Source organism: Rousettus aegyptiacus, unplaced genomic scaffold (assembly GCF_014176215.1).
Source record: "Rousettus aegyptiacus isolate mRouAeg1 unplaced genomic scaffold, mRouAeg1.p scaffold_m13_p_2, whole genome shotgun sequence".
NCBI lineage: Eukaryota > Metazoa > Chordata > Mammalia > Chiroptera > Pteropodidae > Rousettus > Rousettus aegyptiacus.
Window position 1 is genome coordinate 94499936 of NW_023416295.1, and position 17557 is coordinate 94517492.

Genomic DNA, 17557 nt, shown 5'->3' on the forward strand with positions numbered 1-17557 from the left:
AATGCCCTTTCCCCCATCGACACCTATTCAAATTCTAGGCTTCCCTGTGGCGATCCTCTAAACACTAACAAATAAGGTCACTATCAGCAGGTGTTTTCTAGTTTATTGCAGACTTCTAATTCCTTAAAGGCAGAAACACCATCTTCAACATCTTGTCTACTTCACAGCACAGAGCAGTACACAAAAATTGTATTAATATTTCCCAAATGACTGATATGTTCTAATATGTTCAGTGCTGCTGAACCACTACATTTACAACACAGCTTATTTTTTTAGGGTTGTCATAGCTACCTGTTTTATAACAAGTACCTAAGGTGCTTGTTAATATTAATAAATAATAGCTGATATTTGAGATTATTCTATTATATCAAAGTATTTCTAATCCTTTGGTTGGGTGCCTAAAAATATGAAAAAAAATATTAAAGTTGATACTCAAAAGTTGCAAATGACAAGTTTCCTCATTTCCAGAGTAAAAGGAAGGAGGACCACTCATCTGGGCGGGATTATTAACAGCACTTCTTTTCAGTCTCATGAGTTTTCCCAGTTTGGACAACAAGGTATATAGTCATCCTCCCAGGGTTTTAGCTACTCAGCTCTCAAGCCCTTATTTTTATTGTGGTGGAAAAATCCCATGTTTACAGGATATAGTAAAATAAAAATTTGGGAAGAGTAAACAAATATTTGAGGGTGTTCCTGGCAATTTGTTGATGTGAGAACATTTTTCACTCATATTTCCTTTTTATTTACATATTTATTTCAAAATGTTTGTTGTTCAAATCTTGTCATCTTTAATTGTAGTAAAATACATATAACATAAAAGTTAACATCTTAACCATTTTTAAGGGTACAATTCAGTAGTGTTAAGTATATTTGCATTGTGCAACAAATCTCCAGAACTTTTTGATTTTGCAAAACTGAAACTCTATACCCAATAAACAACTCCCATTTCCCTCTTTCCCCAACCCCTGTGAGACTACCATTCCACTTTCTGTTTCTATGGCTTTGACTACTCTAGGCATCTTATATTCTCATATAAGTGGAATCATACAGTATTTGTCTTTTATTTCACTTAGCATAATGTCCTCAAGGTTCATTCATGCTATAGCATGTGACAGGAGTTTCTTCCTTTCTAAGTTTGTATGTATATGCCACATTTTCTTTATCCACTCACAATCCACGGACATCTGGGTTGTTATTACCTTTTGGCCATTGTGAATAATGCTTTTATGAACATGATGTGTACAAATATCTCTTCGAGATTCTGCTTTCATTTCTTTTGGATATATACCCAGAAGTGGGACTGCTAGATAATACGGTAATTCTATTTTTAACTTTTTAAGGAACTGTCGTGTCATACTGTTTTCCACAATGGCTGTACCATTTTACACTCCCACTAACTGTGCACCAAGGTTCCAATTTCTCTACATCCTCATCATTACTTGTTATTTGTTTGTTTGTTTGTTTTATTGACAGCAGCCATCCTAATGGGTGGGAGATGATTTCTTATTGTGGTTTTGATTTGTATTTCCCTAACAATTACTGATGTTAAGTATCTTCAGTTGCTTGTTGGATTTTTCTATATGTTCTTTGGAGAAATGTCTATTCAAGTCCTATGCCCATTTAAAACAGTTTACTTGGGGCTTAAGTATACTATTTGTAGTCAGGGTATCAAGTCCTCGCCTTCTCTTATTTTTAAAATTCTCTAACCTCGAGGCCCCAAGATATTTTCCTGTTTAGAAATACTAAGGATACAGAAAATTTTGCTCTCAAGAAATCTTAAAGTTGTAACATAGTTGGAAAGGCACCATTTTATAAACCTCAGATATCCATTGCTATTGGCTGTTCAGAACTCTTGAAGAAGTTGTGCTATGTATGGTCTTTCAAAAAGATATTACATTATTGTTATTATTATTCTCATTCATTTCAGTGCAACATTTACAGAGTGCCTACTATACAGTAGGCATTGCACCACGGATACATTAGAGTTAATACAAAACAAACACAAAAATTTTTAACTCCTCTGATCCAATACCCACCAGCTAGACTCTGAGTCACTATTAAAAAGCTGACTCTTAAACAACGTAGGGTTAAGGGAGCTGACTTCTGCGCAGTGAAAAATCTGCAAATAACTTTTGACTCTCCCCAGACTTAATTACAGTCCCTTGGTGTCCGCAAGAAGGGATTGGTTCCAGGACCCCAGTGGATACCAAAATTGACAGATGCTCAAGTCCCTTATAGAACATGCTATAGAGCAATGCATACAGTCAGCCCTCCCCATCACAGATTCCCAACCGCAGATCAAAAATACTGTTTTTGATCCATGGTTGGTTGAATCCTCAGATGCAAAACCTGGAGATTCAGGGGGGCAAATGTATATTTATTGAAAAAAATTCAAGTATAAGTGGACCCATGCAGTTCAAACCTGAGTTGTTCAAGGGTCAACTGTATACATTTTTGAATGAAGAGTATAAAAATCTCTTCTGATCTCTTCTGCCAGATGGTCCCTCTCTGAATAAGGAAGTATACATCCTTAAGTAAGCCTGATCTTTGGGTTGGGCCTCTCAATTTTCCTGGGCCCCGCCCCAATCTGCCCCGGTGAAAAACGCACTCTATCTGAAAATCTAGTTTCTTTAAAGTTCTTGATAAAGCTTTGGAAAGACTTCCTACAAAAGGCTATCATTTCTGCTTCTAAAAAGTTCATAGCTCATTCAGAAAAAAAGAAATCATTCTGGTTGCAACTTTTTGAATCATATACAAAAATCTCAATCTGTCCTTAAAATATGCACAGCTATCCACAGGATTGTCTACATTAGTGTACCTCTTTTCCAGGCACGAGTCTCTGGTCTGTAATACCCTTCATTTATTTTTATGTCTCAAATCTGAACCTACACCAAAACCCTACAAGAAGCCACTGCACATGAAAATATTCTTAATGTCTGGCCTGCATTAGAAATAACACATACTCCCGGGATTGAAGCAGAAGTAACCCAGGGGAAACAGACCCAGAATGGGGAGTCATTTCCTCAATGCCATATAGTTACCAGGTCTCCAGACAACAGAGGGCTTGTTCGATGCCCTCCATCTCTTTTCTCACTAATGTTCCTTTTCTTAGATGCTTCTTGATCTTTATGTTCCTATTTATTGAACATGAAAATAATCAAATTGCTTGAAAATCCTTGCAATATCTGTTTGAATGTATTAAATAAAAAGTTCTGTATTGAGAAAACTCTAAAGTTCAATCCAAGGACAAATTTTGCCAGTTCTAGGACCAGGCAGCCAAATTCTAGAGAAAGTGCTTTTAGGCACCTCTGAATGACTCTTTAGACATGAAAACAATGGCCCGTCTAGAGGAGAAACCACTAAGCTCCTCTTTAGGTCCCGCCTCCCTCCCCGTCTAGAAATCCCTCCTCCCCCTTCTCTTGTGTGGTCTAGCACTTTGTTTTGCCTTAAGTAGGATTAAGGTGTTTTGGATTAAGACCTTGACATAAACACAAACATATCTATATCCACGCAACAACAAAAAAGGTGACTCTCATGTAGAGTTCAAGGTAAAACTTTAGGCAGAGTAATCGAGACACCAATAAGCCCAGATACACTCTAGGAAAAGAGTATTAGCACAGGTATGCCCTAGAATTGTGACACGTATTGCCACGGCACACTTGGAATCATCTGGATGACTAACAGTACAGTCTATTATTTTAGGATGGTTATAAAAATCTATGGGCCTCATACCACATGTAATGTGGGTGAGGTGGCAAACTTGTAAGAATTTTTGCTTCTGCATTTCCTGATTTAGGAATAGGAGAGGTGAGTGGGGGCTCTAAAAGTTATTATGCCCATTAGTGAATCTGTATGTACTTGTTCTAGTACAGCACTCTTCTACAAAACAGAAGTGGCCAAGTTAACAATCTTAAATGTTGAATATGTTCAAGTCCTCAAAGAATCAAAGAAACAATTTTCCTTCTTGATAGCTAAATGAAGTTGTCTTGTATCTTGTTGTGTGGATCCATAAATTCACTAAAAATATACAGGGTCATTTTCTCTGATTCAAAAAATCTTGCTTTGAGGGTAGTTAACAGGAGTCTCTGAAATCCTATCCTCTGTGGGCATTTAAGACCCAGGAGCCACATTCTAGAATACAGCACTGTCCTGGTTCCATAAAACACGAGTCTATAAACAGACATTTGCTGGAGCACCTTAAACCAAGTCCAATAGTCATTCTAGTTTATAAAGAAGTAAATCTGTATTAGCGCTTACAAATATATTGACTATTAACATAATTGGGCCATACAGTGTATATACAGTCTTAGAGGCTGCTGAAAAAGAAAAAGATCACGAAACAAGGCTGCAGGAAGGCTGCTGCCTTCTATGTGAAAAGTAGGCTGAGGAGATGCCTGGGCATCTGCAGCGCTCCGACAGTTCACAGTTCAGCAGCCAAGTGCGAAAGTGAAGAGAAGTTTTGATGTATAAAGTACTGAGAGAAACATACAGCCGTGTCTGGAAACACCTAGAATATGCTAGAAGGAAGTAGCAATGAAAAATCTAGAATGAGGACTGGAGAGGGTCAGTGTTACGCTAAGGTATGAAAGCAAACAGCTGTTTCTTCATAATTTAGGGCAAAGAATGGAGAGAAAAGAATCGTAGGAAACAAATACCATTGGGGAGAACTGAGGGTGTGATAACAGATACGTGTTTTAAGGGGCATTAGGGGCAGCTGAAAAAAAAAAAAAGACAGTCGGGGTGATGATTATTGAGTACTACTGGGAGGAGGGTCTTGCAAGAATAATAAAAAGAGAAGGGTGTGAAGGGTCAGGAATTGTCCGGGTAAACTATGGGAAAAGACTATGCAGACGTCAGCAGCAAAGAAAAAGAGGAGCAGGGCTGGGGCGTGGCCCAGAAAGGGAACAGCTCAACTGCGGGCTACGGGTGAAAAGGAGAAGGGTGGGGAGGAGCTTGGCTGACAGCAGCTTTCAAACCGCGCCTACAGGGTTAAAAACCAGGGGCGGGGAGAAGAGGCAGAACTCGGTTTCTAGGGTAACGGCTCCGACAGTTCCGGCAGCGCAGGCCCGTACCATTGCGCGGCGCGCGCGGGGGGAGCGCGAGGGGAGGAGGGCCGCGCGAAGGAGCAGTCAAGCTGAGGGGTACGTCCCGGACGCTACCAACCGCGCGGCCCGCCTGCTCGCCCCCGGGTCGGCGCCGAGCCGCGCTCCGGCCGCTCGGCCGCCGCGTCCTCCGTGCCGGGCCGGCAGCTCCCAGCTGCCCGCAGACGGCAGTGGGGAGGGAACGTGCGCCCGGTGGCCCGGAGTGGCCTCCTGGTCCCCCCGCCTGGGCGGCGGAGTGCGGGCGGCCCGGGCTGGGAGGTTTGAAAAGCGGGCGAGAGACAAAGGCAGCAGGAAGCCTCCTCGGCGCCCGGAACCCGTGCGCGCAGCCCTCGGGGCCCCTCGCGGCCCGCCGGCCAACAACGGCGGCGGCGGCGGCAGTGGCAGTGGCAGTGGCAGGAGGCGGAGGATGCGGCAGGGGGCGTGGGAGCGGCGGCGGCGCGGGCGGAGCGGCGCGGCCCGAGCGCGGCGTGGTTAGACCCCAGGCGGCGGCGCGGTGGCGGCGGCCCGGCGGGCTGGGGAGTGAGTGAGGGGCGCTTTCCCCGCCCGGGATGTGAGGACCGAGCGGAGCCCGGGGCGGGGGGAGGGAAGGGAAGGGAGGCGAAGCCGGCAGGAAGGAAGGAAGGACGGACGGACCAGGAGGAGGAGCGGCAGCAGCGGCCGGAGCCGGAAGGCGGGGAGGGGCCGTCCGTTGGGCCCGAGGCGGCGGCGGCCAGGGCGAACTGCTCTCGTCGCCTCCTCCCCCCAGCGCTGCGGAGGGGGGAGGAGGAAGATGGAGACCCACATCTCGTGCTTGTTCCCCGAGCTGCTGGCCATGATCTTCGGCTACCTGGACGTCCGGGACAAGGGGCGCGCGGCGCAGGTGTGCACAGCCTGGCGGGACGCCGCCTACCACAAGTCGGTGTGGCGGGGGGTGGAGGCCAAGCTGCACCTGCGCCGGGCCAACCCGTCGCTGTTCCCCAGCCTGCAGGCCCGGGGCATCCGCCGGGTGCAGATCCTGAGCCTCCGCCGCAGCCTCAGCTACGTGATCCAGGGCATGGCCAACATCGAGAGCCTCAACCTGAGCGGCTGCTACAATCTCACGGACAACGGGCTGGGCCACGCGTTTGTGCAGGAGATCAGTTCCCTGCGCGCCCTCAACCTGAGCCTCTGCAAGCAGATCACCGACAGCAGCCTGGGCCGCATAGCCCAGTATCTTAAGGGCCTGGAGGTTCTAGAGCTGGGGGGCTGCAGCAACATCACCAACACCGGCCTCCTGCTCATCGCCTGGGGCCTGCAGCGCCTCAAGAGCCTTAATCTCCGCAGCTGCCGCCATCTCTCGGATGTGGGCATCGGACACCTGGCCGGCATGACGCGCAGCGCGGCTGAGGGCTGCCTGGGCCTGGAGCAGCTCACGCTGCAGGACTGCCAGAAGCTCACCGATCTTTCTCTAAAGCACATCTCCCGGGGGCTGACGGGCCTAAGGCTCCTCAACCTCAGCTTCTGCGGAGGCATCTCGGACGCGGGTCTCCTGCACCTGTCGCACATGGGCAGCCTCCGCAGCCTTAACCTGCGCTCCTGTGACAACATCAGTGATACGGGCATCATGCATCTGGCCATGGGCAGCCTGCGCCTCTCGGGGCTGGATGTGTCATTTTGTGACAAAGTGGGGGACCAGAGTCTGGCTTACATAGCGCAGGGGCTGGATGGCCTCAAGTCTCTTTCCCTTTGCTCCTGCCACATCAGCGATGATGGCATCAACCGCATGGTGCGGCAGATGCACGGGCTGCGCACGCTCAACATCGGACAGTGCGTGCGAATCACGGACAAGGGCCTGGAGCTGATTGCTGAGCACCTGAGCCAGCTCACTGGCATAGACCTGTACGGCTGCACCCGAATCACCAAGCGCGGCCTGGAGCGCATCACGCAGCTGCCCTGCCTCAAGGTACTCAACTTGGGACTCTGGCAGATGACGGACAGTGAGAAGGTCAGGTGAGGGCGGCAGCACCAACTCCCCTTGTCCCGCCCTGTTTCTCCTCCTGTCACCTCCCCCCTCCCCCGTCCCCATGCACAGTTATACATAGATCCTTGCAGTGATACGAAGCCTCAGGCTCATTTTTCTCCTCCCTCCTTCAGCACCCCCTGCCCACTACACGTCCATTCATTGCATCTGGGGTTCCTCTGCCACCCCTACCGTATTCCCCTCTCTTTTTCTCTGAGAATGGAGAGAAGGACTCCGCTACTTAACCCATCCACTCCTCTGCTGGGGGATGGAGGGCTGATTGATTGAGCTACTGTATCCTCACTGCGTTGCTTTCGAAAATGGGGGTAGGGGTGGGAAGAACTAGTCCTTTCTACCCTGGGGAGTTGAGGAAAATGTCTGCCTTCACTTAAGCTTTCATTGGAATACTGTGATCTGGTTTTTATTTTGAAATGTTTGAAAGCAAACCCAACTACAACGGCCTTTTCACCCTTCCTCCACTTAATAACTAATCCCAGTCTCTTCTCATCACTTTTCTTTTTACAGTACTCTGATATCCACGCTCATTTCATTTTTATTCTTTTTTTTTTTTTGAAGAAATTTGAAATCATGGTCCTTTTTTTCTGCTGAATATATTCTATATATTATATATATATATAAATTTTATATATATATAAATATATATATATGTCTGGCTACCTCGTTTTAGTTTACTTTTTTCTCTGAAGCCCTGGAATTCTACAAGAGAGATATTTTGAGACTAAAACATTTTTGTGCCTAGACTGGAAAGATACCCACTGGGTTTGTACGTCTTTTCTTGTTTGGTTTCTTCCCAAACCCCGTCCATCCAGTATGTCCCACTTCCACATTCTGGCTATAATTTTCTTTTTCTACTTATCCATTGAGATTTGAGGGCCCAACGATGTTCCTAAATCTTAATTTATAGCACAAATGTGTGGGAGAAATGAGAGTTGAACTGGTTTTTGTTTGAGATGCAGATTGTCTTGCAAATGATTATTATATATGCAAATTATGCCCTACCTTCACCCTCTTCCAAGTTTCCCCACAAAAAGGTCACACAGTGAGGCTTCCTGTTGGAAGCAGAGGAGCAGAGTTGGCCTACAGAGCCCCTGGGGCTGTAATGTGAAGGGAAGGAGACTGAAATTCATGTCTTATCTCTGTTCTGTTAATAAAATGGGAGTTTGTGGGTTTTAAAAAATTCTGTTTCTAAATGGAGGAGTAGATGACTTTATTTTGGTGGGGGTTGGGACTTGTGGCTTTAAAAAAAATCGCTTTTGAGTAGGATGTATATTTTTGTTGGATTTTTTGTTTATTTTTTTAGAATCCTCCACAGCAACATGCGAGACCATGGAGTTAAAGAAACCCAGAGACCTTTATCAATTAATTGTACTGTTTGTGAATTTGTATAAATAATAACAAAGATCCTCTTAAAACGTTTATATTCTTACAGTAAAAGGTTAAACTGATATTTATATAATAAAAGAGGAAATATGAAGTATGTTTTTGAGAAAAAACAACCTTGTATCTGTGAATTATTTTGAAGGCAGTGTGTGTTTGGGTACATGCCAAAGTCAGAGGTGCTGTTTGTGTGCTTTCAAGTAAAAGGAAATAAGGCACAGACTTCGGTGTGTCCTATGTGCTACGAGTAAGCTCACGGTTAAAAATTTCTTCTGTATAAGGTTTACCAGTGACATCTAAATGTTTTGTTTCTAGAAATGTGATTAGATCGAAGAGTTATATAATTTTGGTTTTCAACTGTCAACAACATTGAAATTTAAAAAAAAACTGAACAAAATGAAACTTTTTTGAAAACCAGATTTGTAAGAGTCACAATTTCCCCATGGTGGCATATTTTTCTTTGGGTGGAAATGACATCTAGGGGCAATGTTCAAAAAATGGGTCGTGAGATGTGGAAGTGGGGAAGACGGGTGTCTTTACACTTTGAGTGGGTGTGGGAGGATGTGAAATGGTGAAGGGTGGAGGGAACTGAAGCCATTGTTCAGAAAAGTTAAAAGAGCGCTGTCCTTGCTTCCTTGCCTGCTTGCTCAGTCATGCATGTTGAATCTCAGTGTGAGTGAGGGTCCTAATGGATAGGAGGAGGGCAGTTCAGCCCCTCTTTTTAACATTCTCCTCCCGGCCTGGCTGTATTTAGGCACTTTCCTGGGGGGTGGGGAGGTTGGCCAGGAGTTCTTGCCGGTTTGCATTTTAAGCACTTTCAAAGCTGAGGGTGAGGGTTCTTAGACTGAATTTGGGGCAAATAAATGAATACCAACATTTCTAGTAAAGTGTTCCCTTTGGTAGACAATAACTAAATAGTCTGACACCCTGTGGTTGGGCTGTGGAAATGGAAGTGTATTTCCAAATGCTCAAACAGTGGAGTAATTCATATTCCTGGTTTTACAGAGGTCTTTCCTAGTTGTTTCTGCCTTTTTTTTTTTTTTTTTTTGTAAAGAAAAATACTGATCCCAGCAAGAGCTGATAAGAGTAGTATAAAACTTTCCTGGATCAGCACCTCTTTCCAGGAAGAGAGCTAGAACCCAGGTTTCTCTTGGGATAAGACTGTTTTGTAAAATTTCCAAGCTTTCTGTTTGAGCATATCACAAAAGCTGCATTGTTCCTTTTTGGAGAGCCATCACAATTGGGTCTAATTGAGCCTGACACTAGAACCATCTTCCTTTTCTTTGGGGAAGATGTAAATGTTTCTTCCCTCTTAGGTTACTGCGCTTATTCCCTGGGACGGGATGGGGTAGGAACTTTGAATTAGGGTCTGCTTTCTCATTTAGCATTTGACACTACAGTGCATGAAGGTTACACAAGCTGTAGGTTCTTGGACTGTTTTTCTTCTTCCAAGAGAATGCATGGCTGTACAGATTCAGTCAATAAAAATTTGAGCACTTCCTAAGTCGCAGGCTCTGTGCTCACATTCTTCATTTTAATATGCGAAATAATCCTACCAACTAACTAGAAGGGTTATTTGGTTTTCTGTTTTGTCTGGTTTTTACTTTAAAGGTTAAATATAAGCTTGGCTAAAGCTTGGTAGATTAATGTTTGAAAGTTAAGATCACGGGCCTAGTGTCCTCATCCTGAACTGGGCATACTTAATAATATATTTGGAACATCTCTGGAAAAGATGAATAAACTACTTATTTTCATCAGTCAAGGTTAACTTCTTATCGCTAAACCATTTTGGGTAGAAAGAAAGGAATATGAGTTGAGAATCTATAGTGTGCTTTGCACGGTACTTGTTAATTTCCATTTTTAGTCCTCAAAGCAACCTGTTGAAACAGGTATCCTGTTTTTCAGATATACTCCTCTCCTTAAAGTCATCCCACTACCTGTTGAAGAGAGCTGGAACTCAAACCAGGTCCAACCCTTTTGCTCTATGAGAAGGTTGTTATTGGCCATACTTTGGTTTCCAGTAAGGCGGCCTCACAGGAGTGAGTGGTAGTTGTTTGAACACAGTGTGGACAAGCTCATGCCGCAGGGCACTACTTTAAAGTGAATAGGATCTCCACCATACCTACAAGAATGGAAAGAAATGCTTTTAAAGAATAGAGGCACTAAAGAAAATGAGTTGATACATATTTTGTGGGTGGTACAAAAGTTAAAATTCACTTAAGGGTAATTTTTAGAATAACAGAAAAAACCTGGTTCAGGTATTTGCTGAAACTTTAGGACTGAAAAATTTGTAAACTTTATCATCCAGAAGTAATAAACCTCAAGAGAAACCTCAAGAGAAAGGGATCCACACACCTTTCTTTTTCTAAGTCTCATCAGGCAGTAGCCCTGGAAGATCTGTACTGAAAAGATTATCTATAAATGTAATTGGGATTCATTCAGTTTCTGCAGCCCCCTAAGGACCACAGTACGCCTCTAGCTAAGAGTGTTGGGCAGTTGTGTAATTCTCCCTGCTGAATTCCTCAGTCTTAAGGCTGAGGAGGGCCCTCTTGATTTGATTTGACATTTGGCAATAGCGACAAGGATGCTTGCCTAAGTATAGTACCTCCTTAAATAGTTAAGGAAACGCAAACTGATCATATTCTTTCACGATTCAAGATCAACAAGGCTCTGAAAAGCAAAATGTTCCTTTTTTTGGAGTTTCTTTTTAAAAACTTTCTTTTCACTAAGGACATGATATATAAATAGAAGCCTGGCCTATACTCCCAAATTCTGCTGTTTTCTTGCAGTGGTTACTAGACAGATGCTAGTCTTGGGGTAAAATAAAAGTTAAACCTTTCACTTTGGGTTTAGAGAATTTGAACTCAGGGTTCCAAAAGGGAAAAGGTAGTGGCCCCCAGGGACCGTGTTTACAAAGAATGAGAGCCTCTTGAGTAAAAAGTCAGATTTGTAAAACAAAACGGAGACCTCACGCAGCTTGCAGCTTCTGAGAGCCCTCTGCAGGGAAGGGAAGGCCCAGGTCTCTGCTCTCAGCTGCCCTGCTGCGGAAAGGGGCTGTTGTCAGTCAGTCACCTAGTGGTCGTCCTCTCTGTTGTCTTTCTCTTCCCTGAGTCAGACCTCACACCCTTTTAAAAGTTACTTCTATTCCTTTAGTAGAGGACAAGACCTAAATTTTATGTCACTGTGAACCCCTGAGGAGTCGGGTTAGGCTTTTTGGTTAGATGATGTACATCATGGGTAAAGCACAGGATTAGACATTGGAAAGCTGCATTCAAACCTGAGCTTATGCTTAGGCCACATATTTATCTCATTTTTGCCAATGGATTCATTTACATATTAAGTAATAAGTTAAAGTTCTTGAAAAGTGAATATTGTCAAATAGGAGACGTTCATACTTTGGTCAGTGCCAACTATTAACAATTCAGAACTTATCAAAGGTAAGTGCACAGCTGAAATAAAAGCATATATACTCTGAGGTCTTGGATAAGTAAAGGGGTTATTTATAGATTGTAAATTTTAATGTCCACAAATGATCAGTTTCAGTCTTCCTCTTTCCAGGAATTGCTCTGATTTTGCCTGGTGGAGTTGTCTGTACCAACCCAGCACCTTTGGTACTATGTAAAGCCAAGTCTTCCAGTTAAGGTGCAAGAGAAAGTAAGCTTGAGATCTTGACTGCACGGCACTAGAGTACGGTATGTTTAGCATCCCCCTAAATAAAACAAAATAGAGGTGGAATTTCCCCGCCTGTTTGTTAGTCCAGAAATGTGTACATTTTTTTCTTAAAAACGACAAGTTTTTATTATCTCATTACTCTTCCACTTTGTCTGAAAGACAAATGTCACATATTCTTGTAAGACTGCTTTTATTCGTTACAGTGGAAAGTAGCCTCAATTACAAAGAAGAGAAGAATGAGGTCTGAGGTCTCTAGCAGCAGCAAAGGAACCCAGGTGAGACAGTGTTAGGGATGTGAATGTGGTCTGCTGGAAGAACTTAATCATAACAGTGTTCAATTTCTCTGTCTCAAAGTTTTTGTTTTCCCAAGTCTAACAGATATTGTACCTTTGATTTCATAAATGGAGAAAGAGGCTTGACAAGGGTGAAAATATACTGCCTAGGTGATATGAAGAGTCAGTATGAGAACTGAGGCTGCTCCAGACTTTAATGACCACGTCTTTAATGACCACATCAGAGAGTGATCAACATGCAGGTAGCTCTTTGATCGTTCCTCAGGATACTGCAGAACACCACCCTGACCCCTCTTCTCTTCAGAAGGGTGATAAACCAGAGTATATTTTCTTTGGGAGTTAAAAAAAATGTTGAAAGTTATTACTATTTAATAAGCATTAAATTAGGCAAACATGATATACAGGATTATTCAAGAAGCCGAAAAGCTATTATTAAGTTGGTAAACAGGCTATAGGGTACCCAAGTAGCTAGTAGTGCCAAATCTGTCATCTGTTGTCCTCAGAGGACTTGAGCCAGTTTCTAAAACACTGCTTTGTCACAAATAGTCATATGAAGTACAAAAGCTGGAAAGTCTGTACTTGGACTAAAGTAGTCTCAAAGCTAAGAACTTACACACATTTAACATGTTTACAAATGTCTGTCACACAATCCTTTTATAAAATAGAGTCAAGTTGTGAGAACACTAGCTATTTTCTTTCAAGGATAAAAAGGCTCGACTTCATAGATGTTTTAGTTACAAATCCCTCTTGTCTAGAAAGAGTTAAAGGGTCTAATTTGTTACTATCAGGCACCCTCTAATGTTTATTACTCCTCAATTTATGTAATCCACCCTCCAGAAGGATCAGGCCTATCACACAGCTGTCTGTCAATAATTTGGACTCATAGCTAGGATCGTCTGTGGGAAAACAGATTTTCAAACCAGATTAATTTTTTTAGTAGTGCAGAATTATTCAGTATGGTTTGGAAATCATTGTTTCCCTCATCTAAAAAGAATATGAGAATGTTTACTACAAACATCCATAATTATATTTCTCCTTAGGGAATCTTTACCTCAAGCTGGCATTTTTATGTACACATTTGTGTAGGAATAGCTGCCCGCTTTCACTTTGCTGTTTAAAGAAGTCGTCTCCAAATAGGGAGGAACCAAAAAATTGGTCCTGATATTCCTCAGAATCTTTAGTAAAATCACCAAGGCTGAAAATGGAAATATGGGTAAAATAAGGGAGGAATTGCAATAGTTAAGCCCCTCAAATTTTTAATGTTCTTAGGTAGAAGACAATGTAATTAGTACCTTCCATTTTTACTTGAGTGTTTTAAACCTTTGCTTCATTGCTAGAAAGCCCACTGCTGTGAATAACCCTGCCCCACCCCCACCGCCAAAGGGACCAGTAAGTGTGTCTTAAGCATAATATGAAAATAATGAAATTAAAGTGGCAGTTTGCAGCTCTTCTAAGTTCATTTCAAATGCACAAAACTTAGTCAGGAATCTATAAAAACAGTGTGGCCAGGTTCTGTAGTCTCCTGAACATCAAGCTTGCAGCTTGCTGTTACAGGAAGGCCTTCAAGAGAAGGCCTTTTCTGAGCTGCGATGGATGACTCGCTCTTCCAGCCTGAGCTGACGTCTGTGCACTTGAGCCAGATGCCCTGCCATTGTGCTCAGAGTAAATAGCGACAATCAGTGTGACCCAAAGGAAGGCAGCTGGCCTATCCCTTCCCACACATACGGGTCTAATTTTCAATGGAATCACAAGAGAAACTGCAGAGATTCACTACAGTTAAGCACAGCACAGGATTTAGCTGCAAACTTTAGAAATGAAACTTTAGAAATAAAAACATGTACATGCAAGTTAGGAGAGGACAAGCGCTACACTTTATTGAAAGGCATGGATGGAAAACCATTTTTGTCTCCTGGATTGTTCTTGACCTTCCCTATTCCCCCCAAAACCAAAATCCTCTCCCGCCCTCCCATACAGTTTACCCTCTCCACTGTGATGCAGCTATGTACTGTGCCCACACTAGTATCAGGGAGCTTGGAGGCCAACCCGACCTGTGTTTTTCTTTACCCCAAGATTATTAAGATGATTTTAGGATCTACTATAAGGAAGAAAATGTATGGCTAAAGCAAAACTCTATTTGTTTCCCAATGTGTAAGATGAAAAGTGGACAGATAAAATTTATCCACAAAATCTGCAAACCCTGTGTGTTGTCAGCAGGCGGCAGCATTGTCTATGAGTTAGAGGCTATTTCCAGTAGGGAACCCCAACCTCCTCCCCTCTGACAAATGTCCTCTCTAGTCACCACCTGTCGCCTGACCTACACACACACCCACAAAAAACTTCCCCACGGTATAAGAGTTGACAAAAGTGGAATTTCACGTCATCAAAAAGGTAAAATGGAATTTTTAAATATCAGTGGAACTGCTCAAAGGAACTTTGGGGCCACTTTGTTTTTGAAACAAGTTAATAGCTGCAGCCTCCTCATACCTAGCCACTCTCTGCTTTTGGAGGCTATTGAAATATCAGCTTCTCATTTTTCTTAAAGACCATCTCACACAAATAGTGTCACATTAATATATTTGCGAAGTATGAGAGAAAAAATAGGGAGCATTTTATAATCACACATGGAGAAGTCAATTTTAACATTAACAGCAAAAGGTGCTAGGGTTTTTTATTAGAAAAGGAAAAAAATTATTGTCTGTGATGAAAAATTCTAGAGATCTTTTGAGGAAAAACAAAAAAATATATTTTTTAATTTTAGGATTATCTGTCTTTTTATTATAATTAGGACCTTTATTGCCTAGATGAAGATGTCTTCATAAAATCTAAAGGTGTCTATGAAACTGAAAGGTCCCTGATAAAGAAGTAAGGTTGCTCACATACCTAAATCCCTCCTATGGAAAACTGACATTAGAAAAAGGTAGCAGAAATTAAAACAGAGAAAAGACCTTATGAGCCCACTTCACCAGATTCCATTAAATGCCACAATGACAGGCCGAGGGCAGGAGAGGCCACCAGGGCTCTTGCCCTCTTCAAGCTCAATAGTCTGGCCTCGGAGAATCAAAGCATGGATCTGAAGGGCGGTTGGTACAAACGTGGAATAAAAACGTGGAAGGTGGAAGGCGGAAATCCCCTGTGGCTACTTCTACCAAGCTGTATTAGCTGGATGAGGCGTAGCTCATTAGCTCGGTGATACAGAGGTCATTTTTGGTTAGAGCATGAGAAAAAAGAAAAGAAAAGCCTCTGGAACTTGGGGCCCAGACATGAATCAGATTACCATTCCTGGCACCATCTATGAAAGTCTTATAAAGGCAGACAGTCTCCCCGGGGAGCCTTACGGACACTAGCTGAAATATGCCATTGTTAGCGACAATGCCAAATGAATACAGATTCAGGGAAAACCACCCAGATAAAGAAAAGAGGTGGTAGGGGAAAGAAAAGAGATCATGCATCACTCCACCCAAACTGAGGAGGAGAAAGCAAGCACAGGCAGGCTTAGGAGCCAGAACAATATAGACGCAGTACGTGAAATTACGTAAGGGGAAGCGGAAACTACCAGTGACTAGCAGTTCCTGAAAGTCATCCTCAGGATGAACTAGGAGGGCTGCTCTTTGATTTGCAGTCTCTGAGAACGGCTTTCCTGGGCTGGCGCATGTTTTCTAGAAGACAGGCCCTCTTTCTTTGGTTGTTTGAATCTGACTTGAGACAAAAATTCCAACTAATAGGCCTGAGGTGCACCTGTGACTGAGGAAATGCACCACACACTGAAAATGCTCTGCTCGGAGACATGTGGCTCTTACTGTCCCATGGCCACCATTGTCTCCAGTTCGTTCATTGTAGTCAGGATGAATCTTATGTTTTCTCCACTATCCCATTTTCACAGGGCATAAGCAAGGACAACAGTGCACACAGGGAGAAACAGAAAGCAAGTGTTTCCGGGGCAGGCTGCTGCTGTGACATCCCTACACAGGCCCCTCAAGCAGCAGTCAGCTCCAGTGGCCTGAACACTGCCTGTCAACCCTAAACGATTCAGGCTTCTCCACTCCGTTCTGGCCGAGAAGGTATAACTGACAGCTCTAGTAATCCTAAAACAGAGATGCTATTTTAGGTAACATTCCCCAAACTCTCACCCTAGAGCACTGTTGCAAATCCACACAGCCTGAATATTTGCAGACCGGGCGGCCACTGATGCTTTCGTAACCTTCCTCCTCTATTCTCTTAGTCCCTCCCCGACAAAAATAAAGGTGTCCACAAAGACATCCATTTGCCGTTTAAAGTAACCAGCATGGCCACTTCTTGGCTTCTTGATTTTCTGATGCCCCATCTGTGGAGATTTGAAGAGGAGCACAGAGAGTGACACAGTGGGGTGACTCCAGGTGACGCGGATGGATGTATATAACCTGTAATGAAGCAAGTCGTATGGCCTCTTACACACAAGCATTACCTTGCAATCCTCCCTGATTTGGGTTGCCTTCTACTCGATAGTCCAGAGTTAAAGCCCCCTGTGCCATTCCTAACCCCGTTGGTTCCCACTCATGTGTCCATCTTACTTGTGCACCTGCCAGGAACTTGCAGAGAAACCAAGGCACTTGTGTACAAGTGGCTACAAACACCTTCCCACCCTTCCACTAGTGCCCAAAACAAGCCTGCTAATGCTAATCTACCCCCTCACTTGCAGCTCAACAGCTTTTCTCCTTTAAGCCTCTGATAATGGTTTTACTAAAATCCCCTTTTGATGGAAAAAAATCCCAGCTGGACATTTCAGGCCTCTGCACAATGTACAAGTCTGCAGGTCCTTTCCCTCCCTCACAAAGGCCTCTAATCAAGTGGAAAATGTGCTGGAGGCCAGAGGTTTGGGTCTGCAATTATTTTTTAAGGGATTACCAGAGAAGAATAGGGGGCAGTGAGGACCTGCCCCCCACCCCCACTTTGTTTTCCATTTGGTCCTGCTTTTAGACATATTGAGGTAGTAGTAGCCGCCCAGATCTCCAAGCATATGAGCTTCATCTCTTCCTTCTCTGGTAGAAGGATGTCCTCTTTGAACATCATCACTTCAAAAAGATTTAGAGAGTTTAAAAGCAATATGCAGGTTTTATTATGACCCCATTTAAGCCCTT

The 17557-nt window shown here is 43.5% G+C and overlaps 2 protein-coding genes across 2 annotated transcripts in view; one reads left to right on the forward strand and one right to left on the reverse strand.

The window, feature by feature from the left end:
- The window catches only part of WNT5B (Wnt family member 5B), a 99002-nt gene that overhangs the window by 41406 nt on the left and 40039 nt on the right, over positions 1-17557 (reverse strand). The gene's annotated exons all lie outside the window — the stretch shown is intronic.
- On the forward strand, positions 5609-9526 carry FBXL14 (F-box and leucine rich repeat protein 14). The gene is given in 3 exon segments (XM_016125975.2): positions 5609-7070; positions 8402-8433; positions 8436-9526. Coding segments are annotated over 3 exon segments (1260 nt in total). The 5' UTR covers positions 5609-5871; the 3' UTR covers positions 8465-9526.